The 27736-nt window shown below is 42.9% G+C and overlaps 1 protein-coding gene across 15 annotated transcripts in view; it reads left to right on the top strand.

The window, feature by feature from the left end:
- KBTBD12 (kelch repeat and BTB domain containing 12) overlaps positions 1 to 27736 on the top strand; it is a 56915-nt gene that overhangs the window by 22792 nt on the left and 6387 nt on the right. For 6 of the 15 annotated variants that reach the window (XM_087743991.1, XM_087743985.1, XM_087743981.1 and 3 more), the window contains 6 exons: positions 23 to 83; positions 1126 to 1216; positions 1659 to 2793; positions 3741 to 4011; positions 7284 to 7434; positions 19292 to 19489. In XM_087743991.1, the coding sequence (XP_087600117.1) occupies positions 1724 to 2793; positions 3741 to 4011; positions 7284 to 7434; positions 19292 to 19489 (1690 nt within the window). In that variant the 5' untranslated portion in view covers positions 23 to 83; positions 1126 to 1216; positions 1659 to 1723. Of the gene's footprint in view, positions 1 to 22; positions 84 to 1125; positions 1217 to 1658; positions 2794 to 3740; positions 4012 to 7283; positions 7435 to 19291; positions 19490 to 27736 lie in introns of those variants that run through there. The other 9 variants (XM_087743987.1, XM_087743986.1, XM_087743982.1 and 6 more) reach the window with 4 other exon arrangements.

The following is a 27736-nucleotide window of genomic DNA, read 5'->3' as shown; positions in this document are numbered from 1 at the left end:
AGACTACTCCTTGTGCTTCCAGGATTTGAGAAAACCAGTTCAATCTGTCGTACAGGACCCTGATCCTGCAAATATTTAAGCTGGTGAGGAACTGTACTCATTTGAATAGTCCCATTAAGCAATTCGTAGCATGTTTACAATGTGTTTCAAACATGGTTATACCACAGCTTTAGGACTTGGCTGTGTGTTGGTGATTCATGACATGAGTCCTTAATGCATTTCCACAACAGAACCAGTGCCACATTAGAGACAAAAACCGTCTTAAGGACTGGTATCCCCCGAGTGATGGGCAAATGCCACTCGCCCGTTGCCAGCCCTACTGCTGTACCTTACACTCTGCAGTTGCTGATCTGAAAGCCTGAGAGGTTCAGTAAAGGGCCCCCCAAAAAAAGCCCAGAAATGGGACCATGAAGTTCCTTCTGTTTTCCCCGTAAATAAAACTAGAGGGAGTACGTGAATAATTACAATTTAATTAAAAATCCCGTGTGAGGTTACAGTAAGTGGAACCAAAACTCTATAAATCTGCAGGACTTCGGCATCCTGCGGAGACGCGGGAGGACAGCTCGAGAGCTGGCCCCTATTTACTAATCCTTTATTTATCCCAAAGCAAACCAGTAGCAACTCTGTAAAAACCAGTGACCTACACTTTGGTGTGAAAGAGTAAAGAATCTGGTCAATTAGGCCAAGCTGCTGCCTGCCAGCTCCGCCACCATACTTCAGGGGTGGAAGTTGCCTCTGCCCCCAACATTGGCTTGACGCTCTCAGCTTGAAGCCTGGGGAGAGAGCTACTGGCAAAGCGGGGTGCAATGGGGCAGAGACCAATCCATTGGTAGAGGAACGAGGTGGCAACTTCCTAACGGCTTGGCAAGGGTGTAAGCACAGGGCTTCTGAATCAAAACTGTTCTGCAAACTGGTAGCCCAGTCCGGTGGTAAGGTGGAGTATTAAACATCCACAGGTACACTTATGCCTCTGGAAAATGCCAGGGAACTGGGCTGTACTAGTGGCTTTACTTCCCACCCGCTTTGCAGAGGTGTAGATCACTGTAAAAACTAATGAGAGAAGCAAGTCTAATGTTTTTCTATTTTTTTAGTCTTGTAAAACCCTTTTCCGAACTCTCTACTTAGGCATAACTCCTAGTTTGAGAGGAGCTGTGAGCACTGGGAAGGCACTACTCCATTCCAGCTGTCTAACCTAAGGGGCTGTTGAAAATATAAGGTACTTTCAGCATCTAAGCAAGGACGAATGTCCCTCAGGTGCATGTGAGAGACAAAACTTGAATAGCCGAGGGACAAGGGCCTGACCTAGAGTTTATTAATGTCAGTGGAGACCTTTCCCTTGATTTTAATAGGCTCTGGATCAGGATCAGGGAAAGGAGGGAGAAGGCAGCTGGAAAAGGCTGTTTTGAAGGGAAGTCTGTAATTTTCTTTAAATAATCACAAACCTTGGTGGGGGGTTATTGAATATTGACGATCACTTGAAGTGTCGATTTTATTTTTTTGTGTCTTGGAGACCTTGAGCCTGAGACCTCACCATAATTTTACATACTTTTTATGCATTATATCACACCCTATAGAATGACTAGCTTTAGCTATGAACAGCAATATTCATTTGCCCAATAATTTGTTCTGACTGGACAAAGTTATGCTTCTACCTCTAGAAACATTCCTGATGAAGATCTTGAATTCTGAGGAGATTTAAAAACGAGAAGTTTGGAGATCAACCATGGATCACAAGGCTGAGGAGAAAAGAAGGCAGCGCCATAGCTTGACTTTACTGGAACAAGTCAAGAGAATGAAAGAATCAACAGAGATAATCGATGTTGTGCTAGTTGCAGAAGGTGAGAAATTCCCCTGCCATAAGGTGGTGCTGGCTGCCTTCAGTCCCTATTTCAAGGCCATGTTTACCTGTGGCTTGGTTGAGTGCACGCAAAGGGAAGTGGTACTGTACGAGATCTCCGCAGAGAGCGTGTCCGTAATACTCGGTTACATGTACAGTGCAGATTTGCACCTCACTAACCAGAATGTGCAGACTGTTGCGCTTGCTGCCTATTTCATGCAGATGGAAGATGTTTTCAGTATGTGTCAGAAGTACATGATGGACCATATGGATGCTTCCAACTGTGTGGGCATCTACTACTTTGCAAACCACATTGGGGCAGAAGATTTGTCTGATCAAGCGAGGAAATACTTGTATCAGCATTTTGCTGAGGTGAGCTTGCAGGAAGAAATATTAGAGATTGAATTCCAGCAGCTGTTGACTCTCATAAAATCAGATGATCTGAATATTTCCAGAGAGGAGACCATTCTGGACCTCGTCATTAGATGGGTCAAGCACAGCAGAAAGTCACGTGTAGAGCACCTTATTGAGCTCCTGAAGCAAGTGAGACTGGTACTTGTCAGCCCTTCCTTTCTCGTGGAAGCCCAGAAAAGGAACACGATGATCCTGTGCAATTCAGAATGCAATGATATGTTTGAGGAAGCACTGAAAACCATCAAGCTATCCCGCCACCCTTCTCTCAGCCTGCGATACGGCATGGAGACTACTGATCTCCTACTCTGCATCGGCAACAATTCTCTCGGCATTAGGTCAAGACACGGTAGCTATGCAGATGCCAGTTTTTGTTACGCTCCTGCGACACAGAAGACTTACTTCATTTCCTCTCCAAAGTACGGAGAGGGCTTAGGATGTGTTTGCACTGGTGTTGTCACTGAAAATAATGATATTATTGTGGCAGGAGAGGCAAGCGCCGTCAAAATGGCTAGACAAAAGACCAGGAACATCGAAATTTATAGGTGTGTACCCTCTGTCAGAAAATCCCTAATTATTTAAAAATTTTAAATCCAAATAATGTTTCTGGGGACAAAAAAAGACCATTAGACGAAGTGTTCTTTACTTGAAAGTTTTCCCAGAGATTTTGATTACTCTAATCAATTTGTCACAATTGATCTTTATGGCACAATGAATTATATACGTGCAATGAAATCCCGATGCCTTTTTTCCTGAAAGAAGGAGGATTTACTGTACTGGCATCTCTGTATAAATGAGCTTGATTAGATCCTACATCAATGTATGCGGAGTTTATATTCTCCTTACTCAAATCCCAGCATTTTCCTAGGATGCTCTTTTCTAGGTCATTAGCAGGGGGAAATGAGTCAAGCAAATGAACCGAGCAGTCCAGTAAGACAGAGATAAGAGACTTCTCTGTTGATGAGAGTACTTCAGAGATTAAAGGATAAGGATTGATAGCTTTAAACCCTCATTCTGTTTTTACTTATGTCTTTTTCAGATGCACCCATTTTAAAGAAAACCAGACTTCTTCTGGATTAAAGACAAAATTAAAAAAAGGTGACAGCATTTTCAAATACAGGTGCCTAAATCTAAGGAAGTAAATCCGTACTGAGGCAGATAAAGCAGCCTTATTTTCAGCAGTGTTGAGCTCTCGCTCTTCCCACTAACTTCAGTGGAAGCTGCGATTGAGCCGCACCTGCAGAAATAAGGGAATTCTTATCTTAAGTAGGGTCAAATATCTTTGAAAGGATGCCTAGGATTCCTCATACTAAAAATGCTTGATCTTGCAAACATCGGGCTCCATTTTATAACTTTTCAGTGAAGGAGAAGGCTGCTTTTGTCATTGTACCGCTGTCTGAATAAAAATTGATGATGAAGGGGGTGACGTTTCAAAATAAGCTGGTGGGACCTCAGTGAACGAGAGCATTTACAACTTTGGATTTTCCTACAGATACCACCAGCGAGGAAACCAGTTTTGGCACAGCCTGTGCACCACTCAGCTCCGTGAACTCTATGCATTGGGCACCATCCATAACGATCTCTATGTAATAGGAGGGCAAATGAAAGTGAAAAATCAGTATCTGGTCACAAACTGTGTGGAGAAGTACTCCATGGAGCAAGGCACCTGGAGAAGCACGGCACCTCTTCCAGTACCGTTAGCCTGCCATATGGTGGTGACGGTGAAGAATAAGCTCTACGTGCTGGGCGGCTGGACACCACAGGTTAAGAAATGTGCCAGTTGTTTTGTTTTGTTTGCTTACTAACAAGCAGAGCTACGCGTGGTTTATATGATGTGTAATTTTATGGTGCTGCTTGCATAGGAAAAGTACATCAGTGATAACAGAAGAATAAATTGCTCACATTCCTCTGATTAAACATCTTTGGTAGGAAAACCAAACAGGGTGAAGAGGAATAATATCCATCTTATGCCATCCTCACTATAAATACCAACTTTAGGAAGGGCAGTTCTTTCATAGAGATATGCACAGTGAGCAAGAGTTTAAAATACATCTCCTGTGTCAACATGGGTCCAATTTAAATAGCTACTGTGTTAACCACCTTATTTTTTTTTCCAAAAAACTTGAATTGAAATAACTAGGATGATATTTAGTACTTATTTGGCACTGTTTTTGTCATCACAGGCTGTGAAAAATGGATTAACTTCAGCCTTTCCTTTCCTTCTATACTGTCCCCTTAATTTTTCTAGGTATCAGTAAATAAGGGTATTTAAATCATACAGAGGCCCTTAACTGAGCCCTGTCTTCAAAAAACGTGTACCCAGGCAAATTTCAGGGACAGATTTATATCTGAAATGTAAAGTTCCCCTCAATTTCTCAGGAAACCTTCTTAGTTAACCAAAGTTCATTTATTTGATTTTCATTAAATTATATTTTAAATGAAATTCAAAGCATTTTCTGGAAAACAGATTCCTTTAATCAATCCATTTATTTGTTTCAGTTGCATTGCTTGGCCCTGTAAAGTTGTAAGGGGAATTTTCAGCAGAGCCACAGATACCATATTCAGTAGCACAGGGAACGTACAGAACTGTGCTATGAGGAAGATGGATGTCAGGAACCATGCTTGCTCTCTCCAGTTGCTCCCAGTGCGAAAGATCTTTTTTAAGAGCGTAGCCCATTCTTATTTACTGCTCGGTGCAGTTTAAATTTGAGCATTCAAGATAAAGCCCCACATTTACTTGACAATGAAGTAGAGCATCTGTAATCCTTATTGCTGACTGTCACTACATCTCATTGGTTTGTGTTCTCTTGAGATAAATGTTTAAAATATTTAAAAGTGAGATGCATTCAGCAAACAATATTTCCACCTCTTTGGATATTTTGAGTGCAGGAGTCCCCAGAGGAGACAACAGAAAGATCAGAGAGTATTTCTGAGACTGCAACAACTGCGCAAGGATACCTTGCTATTTAAAGAATTAAAATATGAAAATACACTTAGTGCAGAAAAAATCTGTTCATAAAGAAAACTTGAACAGAAAGATACCGCAAAGATAGACGTTGAAGTCAGACAACCAGCTTTGTCTGTCTTAATAGTTCTCCAGAACAGATTGTAAGGGGGAAAAGTGGCTTAGGAGCACAAGTCAGGAATATTGAGCCAAGAAAAATTTTAAAATAAACACAGGCACCTTGAAAACACCTGAAGTGGATACCTGCCGAGCAGTACTATCAGTAACAACACAGGGGAGTCTGAGTTCATATATAAATAGGCTTGAGAAGAGCAGAGTAATTGATTAATAGCTTTGTAAGATTAGGGCATACCTGAACAGATCAGAACAAATTAACTAAAGCTCTCAAAAAAGTTCTTTCAGACCAGCACTGCGGAGTGCTGAGTTCTTCTGCTGCCATATATCTCCCACGCTCACCTGTCAGATGCAGTGATTGTATATGTGGGGCTACTGCAGCTGCACTGTGAAAGCAAATTAGTTCGTCAAGCCAGGAGTTGTCCCTATGCTCAAGCAGCACTGAATGTTCCATCGATCCCGAACAAACACTAACGACGCAGCATTGACAGAGTGCTGTAAATGCATGTGGCCATTACAGGACAGGGATAAATACATGTTCCCTTCCCACTCAGGCTTTGCAATTGAAACAAGACAAGACAAAGTCAAGCCAGGACATAAAATGACAGCTTAGGAGGGCAAGGGCTCGACTCCCAGCAGCATTGCTCTGGCTCAGCCCTGGTCTAGCTCACTGATGCTAGCAGAGTTAAAAACCCAAGCGACTCCAGCCTTGGTAACTGGGGGATCTTAAAATGGAAGAAGGTGTTTGGTGAGCCTGAGAGGAAGGTTTCAGACCCTTGAGACGGAGAGAAGGGCTGCTGGATGTTATGCTTTCTGTACATAAAGAGCACACTGTGCGCTCTGAGGTGAAAGTTACCAAAAAAATGAGGTAAGATGTGAACTTACAGTATGTCAAATGGTGCCTGCTCCTAAGTATATGCTTACTCTGTGTTGAAAATACACATCTTGCCCCTCTTTCAGTGAATAAATTGGTGTTTCACACTTATGACAAAGAAAGAGCATGGCCCTGGGCACTTGCAGGGGGTAAGCAAGGGGCTATATATTTACTTTCTAGTTTGCCTCCTATTGTCTTGACCGTTACATCCATGTTGGAAAGGTCTTTTGGGAAAGAAAAATAACAAGCAAAGCAAGAACACATATAATAACATCACAAGTAAGCAAAGTAGTTCTCTCCTTCTCACTCTACGTGAAACCTTTCATCCCAAAATATTTCAGGATCCTTCCCCCACAGCCTACTGCTTATATTCTGGCTGTCGTACCCAGAAAACATAATCTGAGTTCCCTGCATCACACTAGACAGGCAGAGAAAGGGGAAGAAGATTAGAGAGAACAAGAGGAGTAGGAGAGAGTATAAAAAGAGTATTATGGCAGCAAAGCTATAGCGGGGGGTTAGGAGCTTATTATGAAAACTATTGAAGTAGAAGTTACAGCAGTTGAACACTACTACTCTGGTTAGGCTGCCTAAATAAACACTCAAATGACTTGAGAAAAAGTTATGTATATATATATACAGGCCTGAGAAAAGCCAGCTAAGTACCTCCCTGAGACTCACGGTACAGTCTGAGTAACAGTGGGAATAGATTTCAGCCTTTAGCAGGAAATAAAAATGTCACATAGACTGGTTTTCCTTCTATTACCATTAGGACTTCCCAGCAGCCTTGTGAAAGAGGTATGTTCTGCCAGAGCCGGGCCCATGGATGTATTGTTATTACCCAAACCCTCAGCTTTATTGCTGCGGAATATAGATGCCTTCTTATTCATTTGCCTTCTACAGCATGCTCCCAGCCACAAGTCATGGGTGCCGTTAAACCCTAGTGAGTATGAATCACTTCGCAGCTATAATTGATGTATTTATGTTATTTATCTGCTCAGCTGTCTGCTGTGATTAATTGCATGCAGGCGTGTGCAGAGGGCTCCAAATGTTGTATTATTACATGGCTGTCATATTTCACACAGATGGATCTGCCTGACGATGAGCCGGATCGATTAAGTAACAGAACGTTTCGGTACGACCCGGGCCAAGACAAATGGACAGAAGGCGCGCCAATGAAGTACTCCAAATACCGCTTCAGCACAGCCGTAGTCAACAGCGAGATTTATGTCTTGGGTAAGAGGAAACAGATTTTTAACAGATAGTACCATGACTTTTTCTTCTTTCCAGCAATTTGCCTCTGCGAAGTGAAATATCTCACCCTTTGTTATGTACGTAGGATAAAGTATGTTGGACTAAATGGATAGTATTTTTCTAGAGTTATTTTTTCCCCACATCATTTCTTCCTTCCTTAATTTATGGAGAATAAATTAAGTGGATGCTTTGTGTTCTGGATTAATGTAACAAAGATACTTTGCTTTTTAAACCACTTTTCTTTGGAGTATCAGTGTGTGCTATAAATAATAGTGAATTTTAAAAGGTGAGCAGAGAAGCCTTGTTAGCACCATTTCACAGGCGAGCAGTGAAAAGCTAAGGAACATCCCCAGAGCCATGAAGGAATGCCATAGGGAAAAAGAGAATTTGGATCTCCCAGTCAAAACCACCATTATTTGTGGGTTCTGATAAGATTCAGTGGATCATTCTCTTCCACCCACCTCAGCACAGTGCATTTTTTGGAAAATTAAAATCTTTCATTTTGTCATTTTTTGATTGAATCTTTTCAATTTTTTCTTTCAAAACAATATTTTGACCAAAAGTTTTAAGACTTGTGTGAAAGAGTTCAATAATCTCCTACCCCAAAACCTCTTGTCCCAAAATGATCCCCATCCATATCCCCAGTTCTACAGTTCATCCATAACATGATTCTTTTCCCAAAGACCATCCTTCGTGACCCATCCCAACCTCTGTCCAAGCCAACAGAACGAACATCACCTGTTTCTGAACACTACCGAACACCTCAGAAGGTGGCAAGCAAGGGATTTTTCTGAAGAGAAAATGATGATGTAAGGCAGGGAAAGGCAGATGGAGAAGAAAGGCATTGCGAGCATAGGGAATGATATGGGGGAAAAGTTGAAGGGGCATCTTGAAAGGAGAAAAGGAGACAGAAAAGAGACCAAATGAAGCAGAGAAGGATTATAGATAGGTGTATAACTGGAAAGTACTTCAAGAAATGGTGAAAAAAATTCATACAGTCAATTAATCCAGAGGTGGGCTGTGGGTTATTCATGCCCTTCCATGCTCCCAGGGTCCCATGGGCAGCATCAGACATGAGGAAGGTAGCAATCACATCAGTACCTCAGGACCTTTCAATCCCTTCTGCTTCAAACTACTCCTGCTTACAAGCTAATCAAAGTGGACACAATAAATACGGCCTTATCAACTTAATACACCTCCTGTATACGGTGTGTTCTGGTTTTGTCTGGGTTGTTATATACCATGGATAAAGGAGAGTTTGTTCCTGGCATGTAATAAGGAAAGCGTTTGGCAGGAGGTGTATCTAAGAAAGGTGTCTTTGAAGTCGAAGAGGAAAATGGCTTTAACGCTGCATTTCTTTTAGAGAAACTTCTTTCTCTTAAGTGGCTTGAGACAGGCCCATAGTCACAACCAGGAGAAAGGGTGAAAGAAGCCCGTGTGGAAAAGAGAGTTTTGCAAACAGAAAATCATTTCATTATTGTCAAAGGTTAGTGATAGAGAACGTCAGTGTGCTGTTAAATAATGAGAGTGTTGGCTGCCCAGGTTCAAAGGTGCTTTGAAAATGTGGAAACTCCATCCTTCGTAAAAGGTTAAATATATATAATTAATTATACTGACACTGATGCTGTAATGGGGCAGCAGAAGCAGCCGTAATAGTTGGGAAGAGAAAGGCTGTATTCATGTGTTTCAGTAAGAAGCATTCTGAGATCAAGACCACAAACGCTGTGATGAGACAAGGGAGTCAGGGAGAAAAAAAAAGGAGCCGCCTTGGGATGCATGTGGTAAAACAAATTGACAGTCGTCTTCACAGCAAGCCTGACACTGAGACAGGGAAAAGGAGTGGCTAATAAGGAAAACTGCATCCATTTTCTTCCCTCAAAATCTCACAAAGAAAGAGGCACATCTGAGTGATTACAGTAATGAAACGTACAGTTTGAACACAAAGCGCAGTATTAAATCTGAAAAATGCCTGTTTAAATGGCATTGAGGAAAGTTCATGGTCTCACAGACCTTCCCAAGCATTTTGCTAACAAAAATATAAAAAGCGTCATTTTATTATGTATAGCTGCCAGTGCTGCAGTATTCAGGGAGCTGAACATTGACTTGAATTCTTTCCTACATGTCAGCCAGTACCAATAATTTTTTTTGTGAGAAAAACTTTGTTGACAATCGGATCGGCGTGTGGGCCAGAACAAGCTCTTGCTCTGTCTCCATCGCTTTGTTGGCTCACGCACCTTCCCATGAGCAGTCCCGATTCGAGCAGTCCTAAGGGAACCAACGCACTTAATGCTGTGATTAACAATTTGCGGCACTCGACCCTTCCCTCTTGCCACTAGATGTAACTAAATACACATTAGGGCAGTGTTTGTTCTCAGTTTCGACAGTGTAAAACTGGGGTAATTTCACTGTAATGAACAATCTTGCCTGTAATTTATACCAAAGGTATAAGCTCGCACGCTGCTGCGGATTTTTGAGAAAGATAGTGCTATTTTTACCCCTGTGTTTCGGAGCCTGCCTCTGTTCTGATGCTCCGTCCGCTCAAGGTGTAACTGCAGCAAGTGTAGACACAAATGAGTTACCAGCAGGCAGCATGAATATCGATCGCGGGGAAGACATTTTGACCTAGGTCTGAGTTGTTTCCACAAACTCCTGATTGCCTATTTTCACAAACCTTGCGAGGACTTTAACGTCCATAAATCTGTAAAATTTGGTTGAAACTGGCCAACAGCCGCAAAAGCTATGAAAGGCAGACAAAATAATGTCAACGCAGGTACAGAACACACGTGTAGTGAGGGTAACTGCATGAGTCTTGTTTCCTTAGGAAATCAAATAATATTACAGCTAATTTTTTAATTGAAAGACAGACCTGACGCTGAGCCAAAAAATGATTTGTCAACAAATTCTACCTTGGAATATGCTGGTTTTAATCCACCTTTAACTGTATGGGTGGAAATAAAGATTTATCTGTTAAAATTGAGAAGGCAATGTGATTGGTATATGTTAACCATCACGGTCTGAAGAGTCCGTGGAAGAGATTAAAGCATTTTCCAAGACCTCTCAAAATGATGAAGCAATTTCCAAATGAATTCTGTTTGGAAACAGTGTTACAGTCACTGATATTGGCATCTTATTCTGCTGATATCACACATGGCCTCATCTCCAGCTGTAAACTCACACTCGCCAACTGTAATTTAAAACCTCACACAGAAAAGCTAGATTCCACGGTTTATTCGTGGCGACAAGTTCTTGTCACCTTGTGGGTTCTCAGGCTGTTGGGCTGCGAGGTGGGCACAGTTTTCCTTTGGAAACTATTGCGATGGTAACCCTGGCAGGGTGAACGGGCAATTCATGGCGTTGAAAGGAAGAGAGTGAAAGCGCTCTTAATCTGGCCGATGTGATCGTGCAGACAACGTTCAGGAGAGAATGGGAATGGAAGGAACAAGAGTTGATGCTGACAAACCAAAGAACAGCGACTGTCATGAGGATGGTAAAACCATTGCAGGCTGTTGGAAGCTGTGGATCCCTCGGACATCACCCTGCTTCACAGGGAATGTGGGGCACTGTGGGAGTCTAGAAAGATGCTGTCAAGGGCGATTTGTGCAAAAAGACACATTCTGAAGAGGATCACAGCTCATAGGTTGTCCTCGTGTAGTGACCTCAGAGACATCTATGCTCAGGCATAATGACTAGGCTTTTGTGCTACGGATGAGAGGGAGACCTTCGTGCAGTCTCTACCATTGCCATTTATACGCCTTCTCACTCCAAATGGAGGTTCCCCACGGTGAAGTGTGTGTGCACAGAACTTGACCATCTAACAGGCTCCCATGGACGCCCATGGGACACTCAGTGAAGGGGCAATTCAGAAGCATGCTTGATGTCAATGCTTGGATTCCCACAAGCATCACCTGCTTTTCCTATCACACTTGTTCCTTGCGTGGTGCACTGTCTCCATGGGCTTCCTGCACTCTGCACCCATCTAAGATCCACTGGTGGCTACTGGGGGGAGAGCAAGGAGAGGGAGGGAGGCAAGGTGGAAACAGGTAAATGCAAGATATCTTCTGCATGCCACGAGAACCAAGCCCCGCTTCCCAGAAATAAAAACATCAAATAAAGAAATATATAACTCTATCTGGATACATAAAGTAGTGTTGCAGAGAGATGAGACTTCTTTCAAGCAACTCTTGAAAACAAAGGCCTTAAACGAAGGAAGTTTGGCAGCTCTTTCAGGCGTGATCTTTGCCTTCCTCTACAGTTCATACAGGTGTCAGCACATTCAGGATTCTAGAGCATAAATGAAAAATCACTGCACTAAAAGTTGATCCTCTCTAATGTCTCTGATGTGTGAATGCAATTTCTATCATAAATATGAAGCGAAAACCATAGCTGGAGCACGAGCTTTGAATGAGATGCAGTAGCAGATTCTTCGATATACAAGTCTAATTTTTGCTCTCATCCATGTAGGTGTAAATCTGTAGTAAGTAGTCTGCTGATCTCAGTTGTGTTGTGTCAGACTCATTTTGTTCTAACCCAGATCAGAATCTGACGCTTAGCCTTTGAAGTGTTAATTTCTGAAAAGTCCTCTTGGCACAGAACAGAGAGTACATAGTCACTGTCCAAAAACTCTTCCCAGCCTAATTGCCAGCTCCAGCGTGTAAAACCCTAATGACTTAAATGGAATTATTCTAGAGTCACACTGGTGGAAGGAAAATGAGAAATAGATTAGAGTTTTTGGTCTGAGTAATAGCATTGTTCAGGAACCTGTACCATGTGTCTTAATCAGCAATCCTGCAGTATAATTGTCTGTTTGTTGTTCCTAGAGATTCTTATGCTATTTATACAGTGTACATAATCCTCATAAGTAAATGAACAGCATTTCCTAAGGCTCAAAATCCTTTCTCCTATTCATCCCATTTGACTGGTCTTAGCTCTTTCTCTCCATATTTTCCCAGGAACATAACTATATTCGTTGGAAAGCCCAAGAAAGAGCAGTATTGTGTTCTTAATGACAGAGGCAATTGAGACACTTTTGGAAGAAAACCAGATGGGAGGGCTCTATTTAAGGTCATGCATTTTAATCTCTTGCTTAAGAAAATAAGCTAAGAATTCCAGCTAAGTCTCTGAAAACTCATTACAGCCAACGGACAAATTAGGAAAATTTATCCAAATGGATCCATTTGAATGCCATATTCATTAGCTTATGTTAAAACACATTCAGTAGAACTACCGTCTCTGAAATACAGGTCACTGGTAAAAAATGTTGTATCACCATGACAGCTTTAACCATGTGTTCCTTTTATGTTATATAATTCCTGCTTTATAAATAAGAACATATAGAAAGACTTGAATGAGAAATCCTGTTAGGAAAGATTTAGGAATCAAAGAATTTTCGTTTATCCTCCTCAGCCTGGCATCCCACCTCTTACGACTTGGTTTTTTCCCCCTGAGTTCTTGCTGAGAGCTTCTTTTAAAAGTTTTAAGCAGTTAAATGAGGTTCAATTAAATATTGAGCATCTCGATCATAAAATACTTATTTGAATATGTACTTTGGGGTCTCTCTGGAAAGGAAAGCGTGTGTAGGAGGGGCTGGAAGGAGACATTTTAGCTTTCATGCTTGAGTATTAACTGTGCATTTGAATAACACCTTCTTCTAAAATAAACATGCCTATTTATAAATATGCTTTGGACTTCTGACAAGTAGCAGCTTATGGGCCTGATTCTGCTCTGTTACACCTGTGCAACGGCCTCTGTAGTGCCTGTGTGCGGGGAGGAGCAAAAAAGGCAAAAATTTGGTCTGATAGGTGAGATCAGAAATGCTTTCTACTCACTTCAGGATTATCAAAGGAAATGAGAACAAGGCATTACAGGAGAAAAGAAGGAGCTGGAACCGAAGTGTTGACCGCGTTTAGGAAGAAAATCATCTATTTTTTCAGCCCTGCTTCTAATCAATCTTTTGCCCTGATGTCTTCTACAAGCTGCATTACCTCATCTGCTTTGCTCTGTGTTAGTAAAGAATGACAGTGCTTCTCGGTTTCATCTTTGGAAGTGCCTGCCAGGGCTAGCTTTATTGCTCCCTCCTTTCTCTGAGAAACCAGCTATGCAGCCCTGCTTTGCAGAGAGTGAGCGAGCAACGTAAGTGCTGAGACTCTCGGCTTGAGTGCCGTTAAAGAGTAATGAAGGGAACCGTTACATAAGAGATTAGCGCTATTAAATCCATTGTGCATTCCAGAGATCAATGCAATCGTGAATTATTTTATGGGAGGCAAAGCTTGGATTTCACTTGGTGGTTGGAGAATTACTCCTTTTTTTTTCACCCATTTCCCAGGTTTCTTTGATAAAAATTCAGAGAGGTGCTAGTAAGAATACATGTTGCTCCATATTGAGATCTGAGGACTTAATGATATGAAAAAGAATTACAGTGTCAGTGCCCTGAGGGCACTAACAGATCTTGATCATCCTGACCAGCATCACCTGGGGCCTCCACCCACACCCTCTGCCCATAGGTCATTTAAACACAGGCCTGGGGGTTAGCCTCTTCTTGTCACCTTGCCTTTGCCCGACAACTGCTGGGAGGCCCTTCTGCAATCACCCGCCTCTGGTCCTGCGGAACTGCGCCCCGATGGTGAGCTCATTGCCTGGGTCACCTTCCCTTTGGAAGCAGCTTTGCTCTTGTTGCTCCCTGATATACTGCCCTGGCTGAGAGACTGTACTTCATATCTAATTTCAGGTGCCTGTTAGTGGGGGAAGCAAATTAAATGGTATGAAGTCTGATATTCAGAGGTCCCCATTGCTCTGCCACTCTCAATGGAGTACATAAGCTCTTTTCAGTCCTGTCTGGGCCACCAACAACCTTGTAGGTGTCATTTTGGTCAGCTATCCCGTCCGTGCAATGAGCAATCTAGACTTGGATCTGGGTGGCTACCCTGGGGGAAAAAAATTGTCCATGTTGGACTCAGCTGCCTGGCAAACGTAGCTGCATAAGTGCTTGGTGTGGGTGAGACTTGGAAGTGCAACTGCTCTGCACCAGTGCCTGCTTTTGCAAGTATTGGTGACATGGGTGAAGTCACTGGGTGCGTGTAGGTAGGAATGTTCCCTGTCTCTTGGAGCTCAACTGCATGTCAGCCTCGCTCCTATAGAAATATACAGATATATCTAAGGCACTTATTTCCTTTGCACATGCCGAACTAATTATTACTAGTGATGCTTTGCCACTTCACTGCCATTACAGACGTTCCCCCTCAAGTGCTGGAAGGGTGTGCTATTATTAGAACTGATGTGACTCAGATTGCATTCCGGCTTCTCAGATGAGCGTGGGGTAGGAGGGAGGCAGGCAGCTGACCTCAGCCAAAGCAGTGTGCTTTGCCTTCGGCCGGCAACGAGCAGCGTGTGGGTATAGCAAGGCACGGAACCCTACCTCATTGACATTCTGAAGACGTGCTGATCACATCACCTACCCTGCTTTGCCTTCTGTGCATCAAAGGCTTGTCTTCTCTATCCTCATTTCTTAATAAAGATCATGTATTTTATTTATATATTTATTTTACTAATGGAGCTTCATGTTAAATTTAAAGTCCATTAGAACCACTGCCTACAGAGTGCCCTTGAAAAGTATGTTTGATTGCAGAATCATCCAAGCGTGATATGGAAAGCTCTCAAGCATTAATGGGTTTGAGAACACAAAGGTGGCTTCGCTGGCTTTTTTTAGATCTTCAGTGGTATCTGAAATATCTTCTAGGGAAAGCACATAATGTAAAAAGCCTAATGTGTTGGAAGGGTGTATTTGTAAGGGGGGTGGGAGAAAGACTGGGTTCTGGGATTAAATCCTCTTGTGTGATGAATGTGAAAATGACAGAAATGTTCAAAACTCCCAGTGAGAAATCCATCTCCCTCTGCATAAAGGACATATAACTATGCTTTATGCAGAGGACTAAACCAGGTGGTGTTGAATTCACCCACTCTGTTCGTGATGAGATAGGTGAGTGTGGGTTAATGAAGGACCCTCCCCAGTGTCCATTCCAGTCCGTGGGCATGGGAATAGCAATTGCTGCCCTCCTGCATACCTGTTGGGACTCCTGGGAGGCCGTGGCCACAGCATGTGTGTTTTAATGACCCCAGCTGTAGTTCTGGGTGGTTTAAGGTACAAGTACAAGTACAATCCACGTGCTGCTGGCGGGTCACTTGGCACAAGAGTCTCCCCCAGATGACCCACAACCATCTGCCCCCTTTACTGCACTCTCTCTTAGCCTTTTTAGGGTTACCTCCATTTTATGTAGAGGCTCCTGTAGGAGCAGAGCATGAACTCAGTTGTTCAGCTGCTCTACTCAGAGAACACAAAGTAAAGACAATCTTCATGGTCTTAACTGTAATTCCATGTGTCTCCACTTGCACTCGTAATGGTTTCATAACTCTGAATGAAGGAGGCAGTGGGACAGGATGATCTGGAGTCGTGAGTGACGGAGCACAAAGCAGCCCACGTTCCCTGACACGGCAAGTTTCTTTTTTCTGCCAATTTGAAGTCTTGCTTGGTATACATATTGTAGATGATGGATAGCCTGGTTAACATGAGATGCCTCTGCTCGGTTGCAGATGTGAATTGATGTAAGTTTGAGAACCTTTTTTGTTGATTTGTGTATTCAGTTCTTTGGGAAGGGGCCTGAGACATCAGTCTCCATAGAGGAAAGAGAGTATTGTCTCACAGGAGTATTTCTCAACTACGGCATCTGGGAACACAGCAAAGCAGTGCTGGCAGAGGCTAATATCCTCGGATTCCTTTGTTAGCAATATTTCAGTGTTAGCATTGCTTTAGAAGAGGAGATGGAAATTCTTGATTTCTTGTTTTTCAGAATACTATTTTTCTAAGCTTGAAAATTAAACTTTACTCCCCTCTGACTTCTCCTTCTCACTTTCTATTTGCTGAGAATTTAGCTTTGCCCTTGTTGTAAATTGAACATGAAATTGGATTTATCTGAAATGGCTGTGGAGATACTTGTACCTTCAGGACTGTGTCTGATAATGACTGGATTAAAGGGAGTTAAATTTCAATGCCTTAAACTATCCAATGAAGGTTTCATAAATGCTTGAAAATATGCGGTAGCTCTTAAACTTTTGAAAAGATGCTCCAATAGATCACGAAAGATTACTTTTCTAATAACTATACAGGAAAAATGTTTGGAGGCAAATCCCCTGGACTGGCAGCTGAATGCCTTCATTAAGTGGTAATGATTGTGATTTTTTTGCAAAAAGTCACTGACTGTGCTGTATCAGTTTTGTATCTGATCATTTCTCTTCTTTCTGAAGTTACCATGCCCTACAGTTACTCAATTTAGAAAATGGCAATAAAAATACACTAAGAAATAAACAGCAATTACACATCTAGAAGAGTTCTGGGGCATTTTGTCCACCGTCCCCCCTTGAAATATTGAGGCAATCAGCAAAGCTATTGTTGTTTGACTCTGGCAGGCCGCACGCGTTCCCTAGCTGGTACCACTCATTCCTCTGACCGAACAAGATGCTCTTTCATTCTTCATATGAAGACTTTTCCTTTGGGCGAGTGCATATTCTTCAGTGGTGTACAGTAACACCTGGGCTAATTCTAAAAAAAGCTAGCTTGATAACCAGCAGCAGCCTGTCTTTGGCAGAAAGCTGGCTTTTGAGCAGATCAGATTAGTCTGTGGGGAGCTTTGATATTATTGATCCCCAGTTAAAACCAGCTTGAGTATCTCTTTCTACATTACACTGCGCTCCGTAGACTGTATGTGCCCTGGTAGCAAATTGTCTTGCATGCTGTACTCTGTGATTCTACCAAAGGATGCTACAGAACCAGAAAGGCTATGTGATAAGCTATCTATTAAATAGCCATATCAGTTAAAAAGTTTGATTAGCCCTTTTAAAACTTTTCTTGATAAATTTAGGGGAATAGTGTCCTGTCCTTAGCGTGGCACCTCTCTTACAAGCCATTAAGGAATAGTGGCGAATACTGCATAGAAGAGGGTAATGCTCCTGGTGTAAAGAACAACACAATAAGTAAATGTTTGAATTCTGAAACTTATCCTTGTTTCCAAATAGTCCTAAGGAATAGCTCCATGAGACTCCATCGTGGGGAATGCTCAGCATGGCGATGCATACAACTCCCTTTTTGGCATGGAAATGATTAGCAAAATGCCATGACCACAATTACTCCCTGCCTCAGCTCCCTTAGGTGAATCAAGCCTCAGAAGAGGAGCCCGTCAGAGCAAACGCTGCTTAGCTGGGGGTGTGAAGCTGGTAATGAAAGCATTTGGATGCTAGCCTTGTTTAAGCACACGTTGAGGGGAGCCTGATACAAACTGCTAGGACCTTGTTGGTAGGTATTAGGGCAAGGAAAGATTTGCTGTGCATGGCAAAGGAACTGAAAACCAAACCCAGTGAGGTTTTAAAATGCGAATATTGAACTGAATCAAACGCTGCTAAGTTCATCTGGAGGAAAACTTCCTGCTGATGATAATGGACGCTGAATTTGGTTCTAATTTTGCTGCTCTGATACAGGCATAACTGGTCTTGTCTTTACCTGACTCTCAAATCCAGATTAGGAATACAGTGGTAGCAAATGTGAAGCATTACAGTCCCCATTGACATGTCACTGCCTCTTGCAAATACCGTTGGAGAATGCACAAAAGGTTGAAAAAGTAACACAGTCCATATTAAGAAGTAGATGGAAAACCATATACAAGTAAAACTTTGGGCACCAGGGGCTCATTTCTCTGACAGACCAGCTTAACAGAACTAGGGGCAATATATTATAACAGCAGCCTCACCAGCCTTGCATGGGTTATACTTGCAGTCCTTTCCCTTTGCGTATGCAAGGGCATAAATGCCATACAATGGCATTTTGGATTCGCACAATTGAGCAGTCCTACATGTGTATCTGGAAAGCTAGCCTTCAGGTGGAAACTCCTTGCATATCGCAGTTGTTTTATATTTAAAAGTGGTCACATACACACACATGCACAAAAGAACTGCTTCGGCATGCCATCAATGCTCATTACAGGGTACTGTGTCCATTGGCACCTATGGAAAATCTGTGAGGGCACATCAGCATATTAATTCTCGAGAACCATAGGCTGTGAATTCAAAATCTGAATTCGATCACTGGAAAAGATTTGGAAAGGCAGTGTTTCCACTGTGATGGCAGTGTACAGTGTTTGCAGGGTACACTGAGATCTCGGGTGTGTCTGCAGCCTGCTGTGGTATGTCCCAGCAAATGAAAACCAGGATCCGTTTCAATCCTGCACACCAACTTCAGGAATCCTAATTAACCCTTCGACAGTAGGGCTTGGCACAACTAACTCAACTGGCATTCCTGCGTATCAGATGGGTTTGTTTCTGGAAGTTGATTTCCCTTAAGAAATGGGTGTAATCTTTTTCTTTTATTGGAAAAGATACCAAAAGAAATCCAACTCATCATTGATGAACAAGTGTGAGGGTCAAATCCACGAACAGCAATTGGAGAATAACTTTTGATCCATTGCAACTTAATAATAAAGCAATTTGTCCAGCACGCAGAAGAAGTAATTATGACAATTTCCACTACACAGGCAGAAAACAAGACAAAATACCTTTGCGTTTTGAAGACATGCCACTTCTCCTTCCTTTGATACAAGACTTCAGAAAGGATCTCGCTTCGATGTCTGTAGATAACGCAGTAGCCTCTGCTTTGAGTTTACTATCTAACAACTTTCTGGAGCTGTGAAAGGGAAAAGAAAGTGAGGGAGATGAGGACATGTAAACAAAAAATGATGCAGCCAGCAATGTATTTTTCAGCAGGACCTGGGACTGCTGCTTTTGACCTACGGATCTTTTGCAGGAGGAATTGGGTGCCTTGGTCGTGACAGGGGACAGACACGGAAATGTCTTGATGCAGTGGAGATTTATAACCCCGATGGAGACTTCTGGAGGGATGGACCTGCTATGCCTTCTCCCCTCCTCTCCTTACGAACAAACTCTACCAGCGCAGGCTCCGTGGAAGGGAAGCTGTACCTCTGTGGAGGATTTCGCGGAGCAGGTACTAAAATGAGTCCGATATTCTTTACACAGTTGAAATCAGTGTCAGTGGACACAGACTGACCTGATGACCAACCAGCCTTATCAGGTGGCACTGGCATGCCCTGGAACGACAGAGCTGATTCAGCCCTTTGGACCGGCAGCTCCTAATGTCAATATGAATTGTGTTCTGTTTGTCCTTTGCCTTTTTTCTTAACAAAACATGAAAAAATAAGGATATTTCTGATCTGTGCTAAACCTGTCCACATCTACGTCCAGAGCTACTGAGATCAGGGGCTTAGTGTGTTATGGACATTAAAGAACTTGGACATATTTGTTGAAGATTAAGGCACTATCCATCTGTCCTTAGCCAAGCTATCTGGCTCTGCCTATTTACTTACATGCCTTTCATAATCAGTGTTGAAAAAGCTTGTGTGTTTAATGAGGTACAAAGAGACTAAAATTCCAGATCTGGTGATTTCAAATAATCCTAGCCCCGTGGCCCCCTTCCTCCTTTCAAGTCTTCATCCTCCCAACTGTGCTTGGCTCTATCTAAATCTCCAGTACTGCTAACCATTTTTTTTTTCATGATAAATGCAAAGAGTCTCTCAAAACATGCACACTTAAACTCTCCTGCTACACAGCAGCTGCTACCCCAATTTCCTTTCTAGGAGAAAGCAGTAATACATTATCCGCTGCTAAAAAACAAATGTCATGTCAGGCTGACTGTTGCCCAGGAATGGCCACGTGGTATCGCTGGGTGACGTGTCCTTCACATTACACTGACTCCAGTTGCATCGGCTTTTACTTGTATAACAAACTCTGAACTTAAAGCTGCTGTTATTTTAGAATGATGATTTTCATCGGCTAGTTCACAACGCCCCTTCATTTGCTACTGTTTGAGGAAGCTGCTTCCTGAAAACGATTGTATGGCAGCTCTCTAGCAGGCATATTCTCGTGTCATCTCTGATGGAAGTTCTGTGACCTCAGAGCAATTATGGTTATGATACATCACTGTGTTTCCAAAGCAAACACTGTGCCATCATATTTCCTCGGTATTAGGAAAAAGCCTAAAGTTAGTGGGTACAAATCTCAAAAGGCTGATCACTTGCACTGCCAAATGAAGCAATTTCATTCAAGATGACTAACAGATTAGCATGAGATTTTCTGAATAAAGTAGCTTCAGAGCCATAAAAACATTCTCTGTACAATACCACCACGTTCTGTCGCTGAGTCGTGTATAAAGAGTGGTAGTGCCGGGAGCGGTTGCAAGTCCCCCTGTGGATTTCAAGACGGCCATCTTTTGTATGGTTGTATAATGCCAGCTCAATGGGGTCCTGATTCCTGACTTCACTATTGCAATCTGTATAATTACGTATAGAACTCCCCTGCGCTAAAAGCATTATTTAGATTGGAAAACAAGAAGGCAGAGTTAGAAAATGCTAGTTTTGTAGTTACCTGTGCAACCTGCATTCTGACCCCCTATGTGTGCATTTTGTATACCAGCGAAGAAATAGTATGTGATTGTGTTGTTAGACGTTGTTATGATGTCTATTAACAAGGGAGCCAAAATAAGATTCTCACTCTCAGTTGTAAATCAGATGTATCCAAATGTCTGAGGAGTTGAGAGGAAGCTGTGCATTAAAGACGGGCTTCTTAATACGACTTTCAAGCTATTAAAGGAAAAGAGCTTTCTAAATCTTCATAACAATAACAACTTCCAGCTACCATCATCAAGAAAAAGATGGGTGGTGTCCATATGCTGAACCTGAAAGGTTATCTAGCTGGCCTCTCTCCCTGGCCCCGTCTTCTCTGCATGCTGGAAGGAGCTCTTGGCTGATCTGCTCTTTGGGGGTGGAGGGGGGAGCGAGGGTTATTAGTGTCATATGGGAACTTGGAGAGGGTGGCTTGACTCTGCTCTTCCACAATTACAGCTGCTCAGCAGCTTCAAGATATTCACAGAACAGCATGTGCTGCTGCTGCTTTAGCAGCAGCTAGGGTTATTTTGGAGTGTGCTTGTTTGGTTTTAGTCTTTTGGGTTTCTTGGCATGCCACTTTGATTTTTGTGAGGGATGCAACCGAGAGAGGATATTCCAATTTTACAAAACATTGTAATTTAGTTTCAGCCAAGTGGAGTTTTTGGAACAAGCTGGAGGCACAGCTGTAGTCTCTGGGTTTTCCGCCTGCTGAACGCTAAAGGGCTGCTGTCAATATTCAAGAACGAGTGCTTCTCAAAAAAAAGAAAATAAGCCAACAGCACTGCTGCAATGGAAAGTCTTAGCTAATGTATACAAGGGGCTGCAACCAGCTCCCTATATACTACAGATCTGTCCCTAACTCCCCAGCCTCAACTTGTCTTTGCATTTGCTTAAACCCACTCTTGATCCAGCAAGTTGGCCTGCTAAGGATGTTGTTGCATCTTAATTTTACTCATGTATGTGCCCTGCTCCATATGCCTTTCTGCACGAGTATTGACCTAAATGGATAATTAGAGACCAGAGATGCTGTACACAAACACAAAGCTGAAAAACAGCTGTCAACTGCTCAAAGGGCCTTAAATTTGGAGAAAAGATAAGTACTGCCCATCTATCATAGCTTCTGAGTCCCGTATGACACCTGAAGTTTTGCGATGGCAGGATTCCCATCCCATATATATATATTGCCTCTCACAAATCTTTGTCTGCTTGAAGGAGGACAAGTGGTGCAGCCCTAACAGTATACCCGGGGGCAGAGGAAGAGAAATTACAGCTCCTTAGAGTCTCCAGAGGGAAGTCAGCTTGGCCAGCCAAGAGTAGAGGTTGAACAACACAGAGCACAGTCTCTCTGAGGGATGACTGGACTCCAAACTGTGTCCATGTTGAGCTGTGTTGGCAAACACAACTTGTAAGACTTCCCCTTCTGAGGTTTCCTCAAGTTAGAAGCTTTCTCAAGGCCTGGCCATGAAAGGGGAGTAATTCAGCTGAAGCTTAGACACTTACCTGGAGTGCCTACACTGAGACCTTAGTGACCTCAGGCTCCCTGCAGCATATGGAGAAGCACAGACACTTCCAGAGGGAGATTCAGGTCCTTTAAATCTGCTCTGAAAGACCAGAAGGCAATTCAGAACTCCAAGGACCTCTCTGGTCTCTCAATGCTCCATGTTTCGATCACAATATGAGGGATTCTGACCCGGCTTACCTAAGGCAAAGACATCAGGAGCTTGATGTCTACAGTTAGAGGGTACCAACCACTCGGAGACCTCTGTGTTGTATCACTAGCTGACAAATATTTTATGTTCTTATGATCATGATAAGTACCCAAAAAAATCACTTTTGCTTGATTTGAATTTGTTTCCTCCTTGGTGAGACTTACAAAACTTCATCTGTTAGCCAGCAGTTTATACAAATCAGCTCATTTTCTGCTAAAACTATTATGGCAAATAGGAGCCATTAATCTGCTTGTCTCTGACACTCAGCTCCAGCTGATGGAGCCTAGTGTCATGAATGTTGCCTGTCGTTTGTCAGCAACGTTATAGCATTCATCAAGATACTCAGAAATGTTTAAAATGGTTGGTTTTGTCCATTAGTTTATAGTTCTGCACAGAGTGAAAACATCAGCCGTAGTACGAATACTCCGAAGGACTCAATGCGCAGTAGCCAGCCAGCTTTCTACTAATTGTTAAAATATGTTGCCGCCTTTACTGCTGTAACTACGGATTTTAAAGCAGCCTTTGCAGCCTGACTGTACAATGTTCTTGTTGACGTGTTTTCTTTCCTTTGCCTTCACATAGAACTAAAACCTGCCACCTGCACAGGCTGACAGCTCCTAACGCTAGCCCGTGCATGGCAGACGCAGCCTCGTTAGCGCGCCTCACCGAAGGAGGTGGTAAGCAGCCCTTCAGGTATGCAGCATTTCACGCTGATAAAATGCCTGCCAGGTTGGGTTCCCTTTCTTTGCGACTGCTTCTGAGTGTTATAAATATTTTTTTCTGGTGAAAATAATGAAGGCAAGGGTGTGTGCCTGTTTGCTGGGACTGTGTCATCTGCTGTCGCCGCCAGCTTGCGGAGGCACATGTTTGTTGACTTTGCATTGCTGCTGCACAAATACAGATCTTGTAGCCTGTTTCTGGGGGTTGTAGCTTTAGTTTCAGATTATGGATGTTGGTTCAACTGCCTGTCTTACAGGTTTGAATTAATAAATTCAAATCCAGAGCTGATTTTTTTAACTTGATGATTTTAATTTGCATGCCATCTTTACTGTATACCCATGTGACATCAGCTGATGGGCAAAGTAAAGCTACAACAACCTCAGTGCAAATAATAAAACGTTTGACCGGCCTGCTGTTAGCAGCACATATCACTTAAAAGGTCTTATGATTTCATCAGCCAACAGCACACTTGATGTGGAACTGTCTTTCTCTGAACTGGCAGTTTTGCCATCTCCAGCGTAGTTTATAGCGGAGAAGATCTATGTACTGCTTCCCTACTGTATATGTTGAAAAATTCTGTAATGTGTTTAGCATCATGTGTGAGACCAGAGCTGCTCAACCCAGTTCAGTTATTTACTCACTGATACCAAGTAGAAATTAATTTTTCACTTAAGTGGTGTTACAGGCAGGAGAAGGGGGAAGGGAAGAAATATCTATGAACTTGGACTGCAAGAATCTCAATTTCGTGTTTGCAACTGTTAGCCAAGATAGGTGATAGTGACACCGAGTCCTACTAGCTGTGTAATTCCAATTCTACAAAAAAAAAAAAAATATAGGTACTTACCCCAGATTCATTTTCTGGCCTCTTCTTCCTCATTTACATAAACTGCAATCCATACATTGGAATAGAAGCTGCGCTGCTTGCGGCAGTGCAGAACAGTGTAGTAATTACTGTATTCCAGCTGAGCTAATGAGTTTGTATCTCCACGCCATCCTCTCCTGACAGTGGACTAGCTTAATAGTTATTTATTTTGACTAATCTCCCATAAAGGCTGCTCCCCCTAGTCTCCTCCATTATGTGATTTAGATGGAGAATCATTCTAGTGCTTGTTTTTTATTATAGCGGTTATGGAACATTACTGGAATCAAATTAAATTTAGACATATTAAGAAGTCTGGCACAGTAAATACTGCACTTGTGAAGTTTGGGGGTTGAGGGATGGGAACAAAACCTGTTTCTCCAGCACCTTCCCATGTTCCCAGCTAAATAAAGCAGAGGGGCAAACCCCGGGCTACCTATCTGCAGCACTGTTTGTTTCCCTCTGTTAGAATTTACTGGGCAGCGATGAATAATTAAAGTTCTCCTGCCCACAGTTGTTACCATTGGAATAAATATTCCCACCAATGCAAGGGATTCAGGGTCCCTGTGCTTCGCTCAGCATAGAAATCTGCTTGCGGCCGCCCGCTGCTCCGCAGGCGCTGCCACATCTCTCCTGCCTGCGCGCCCAGTCCGCCCCGAAAAATGCTGCTCGACCTTTTGCCCAATTCTCCCCGGCACCAGCGTGAGCTGGCAGGCTGCTGTCGGGAACCGGCGGGCGGGAGAGACCTCCTCGGCTTGCTGCCTTCCCAGGGAGGGCTGCCCATTTACCCCCTGCTCAGTAGCTAGCAACTCGCTACCGTAAATAAGGCCAGTCCAGGTCAGGGGAATTGCTGGGGAGCCGCACCTGCTCGTTCCAGATCTAAATTTGACCCAATAGCTGCCAGCACAGTATTAGTACTTCAGTCATGCTTCTTACTGAGGCTCATTTATAGCTCATAAAGGGTTAATGAATGATTAATAGATATTTTAATGCATTTTAATTAATTGCTGAAGAGGTCAATAGGTTGTTTAGAAACATGGCTTGTAGCCATGTATGACATCTTCTATTGTGTTCATAACCGCCTGTCGTGCATACAGTCTAAACATGCTTTATATCCTCTATTCATAATGTATTAACCCATTGTAAGGCATTTAGAAACAGTATCTTAGGATGGTCTGAGACCAGTGATTCTTATTCTGATCTTGCAGTTTTTACTCATATGAACAGTGCGTTGACTTCAAGAGCACTGATCCTGCTGCCACTGTAACCTGGGAACCGGCTATCGCCTGCAGCGCAAGCAGGACCAGCGCTTGTAAGATTATGTCTGAAAGAGGCCTTGCCTATGAACAACAGGCAAAATCTGGAAAGATTTTAAAAGCTGAAGTAGCTGGATCAATCCCAAGAAAAACAGTTCAAGTAACTGAATTAGAAGTTTCTTCCTGTAGACCATCCCATTCATTTTGTATTTTTTTTTTTTAATATATATTGATTTATGAGTGAATGGGTGGATCATGAAACTATGGTCCTGAAGCACAGCAGAGTGAGAGGATAGAGGTCCTGTCTACAAGAGTGAATATCTTACCTTACTCCATGCAGGTGCTCTGAAAACAGTAAGCTGCCACAGCTGTAAATTCAAGCCCCAACCTGCCTCCCAGCTTTCGCCGCGTCTGGTGGGATACGCTGCCTTGATACTTAACATCACGGAGGCTGGCCAGCATGTTAAACAGTCAGGCCAAGTTCCCTCTCCTGTGTATTCTCTGCCTGCTTCTGCCCACAGGCACAGATGATGGATGTACTTGACCCCACAAGGGGTGTTCGCTGTGTTACGCTAGCCAGGCCAGTGGAGTTAGGGGGCAGCTCACATACGCAAATGGGATTGAAGGCCGCAGACTTGATGAACTTACTCTTTTTCCTCCTGCAAATGAGGAGCCAGGACATCTGGTGGTAATGATCTAAATGCGCTTTTATCCCGTTGCAACACAAACGTGAATTCCCAAGTCACCTAACTCCACATCACGTAATTATGAAAGCAGCTATTAGTGGCGAGGAAGATAAGGAGCAGAGGCTAGTCCCATATGTTTAAAATCATTCTCTGGTCCCTGGTACAGATAATGGGATGTGAAACCAGGTACAAACCAGCAGTGGAGGCTGAACTGCTTCAAGGCAGCTCTGGGGTGGCTGTTGGGTGACAAGAACTGGGGAAGCCAGTGAAAGAAACACCTGAGTCAACATTTTGGGGACTGCTGGGGAGCTGGCAAGCACCTTGTGATGTTCAAGCGCTTTTTTCCATGGAAAGAGCAGAGCAGGCAGTTTAACAGTTTAACCAATACAGGTTTGGTGTCTTTTTCTATGAACTGATTTATGGCAAAAGAAGATAGAGCACGTTAGGAAACTGAAAGGCAAAGGTGCTGTGACAACCTGAGAGGCAACATCAGCCGGAGCTCAGGCAAGCAGCCTGTGTGAGGATGTCCCAGGGCACAGAGCTTGTGGGCAAGGCCAACGGGACCCTGCGACTAGCCCCGCTACGCAACGCGGTTCTGTGCTGAGGTACCTGGCCCTGCTCTGGATAAACTCACTGGCCACATACCAGTACGTCAGTGGAGCTACGCCGCAGCTGGTGGGCAGGTGAGCTTGTCCGAAACGCCTTGGGATACCCCTGCCCTGCACTAACGTGGAGGCATCACGACTCGCGACTTGGCACATGCTCTCGCTATCTCCATAACTCTGTTTCCTCATTCATAAGATGGAGGCAAATATCCCAGCCGATGTCCATGGGCTTCAATAAGAAATAATGAAATATCGACTGCATTTCAGCAAACGTGCCATAGATGTAACTCCAGTGAACTAACATTCAGCAAGAATTTTTTTTTAGTTCAATGCTCTGGGCACTAAACAGGCTATAGTAGAGTAAATTTATTTGTATTGGCTTACAAACATAATAGCTGCGTGGTTAATAGTCCTGGCTGACCTATAGATTTTCTACCTGTTAAGCATGTTGCTTAATTCTTCTTTAACCCTCCCAACCCAAAAGCTAATAATTGTATCTGAATGTTCAGTTCCAAATAGGGAAGTGAAAGTAAGGTCAAAAAAGACCAAAAGTGGTAATAAATACTATATTCACACAGAAAATTGTTCCTCCCCCCAACCTCCAAATCACAAATGGAATGCAGTTTAAGAAAAAAAAAAAGGGGGGGGGAAGAAAAAGCAGATCAAATATTTATGTTGCCTGCAGTCATACTGGGGTCTTTTCAAGAATGGTTCATCCTGATTTGTGGTCAGTCCTGATTCAAATGACATGAGAAAACTTACAGCATCAAATGAAGTCTGGCCATATTTGGGGAGTGACTCATATTTGAAAATAAACCTTTTAAAGAGAAAACATGACTGTCTACATGGAGTGCAGGAAATCACTTACTGAAAACTAATATTTTTGTTGTTTTTTTCTGCACATTTAGAGGAAAATTTCGTATGAAAAATTGTGGGAAAGTGTTTTGTTTACAGAC

This window comes from Nipponia nippon, unplaced genomic scaffold, assembly GCF_047370975.1.
Source record: "Nipponia nippon isolate SJK-2023a ecotype South Korea unplaced genomic scaffold, ASM4737097v1 scaffold_9, whole genome shotgun sequence".
NCBI lineage: Eukaryota > Metazoa > Chordata > Aves > Pelecaniformes > Threskiornithidae > Nipponia > Nipponia nippon.
Note: the sequence above shows the minus strand (reverse complement) of the source record. Positions and strands in the feature narration are given on the sequence as shown.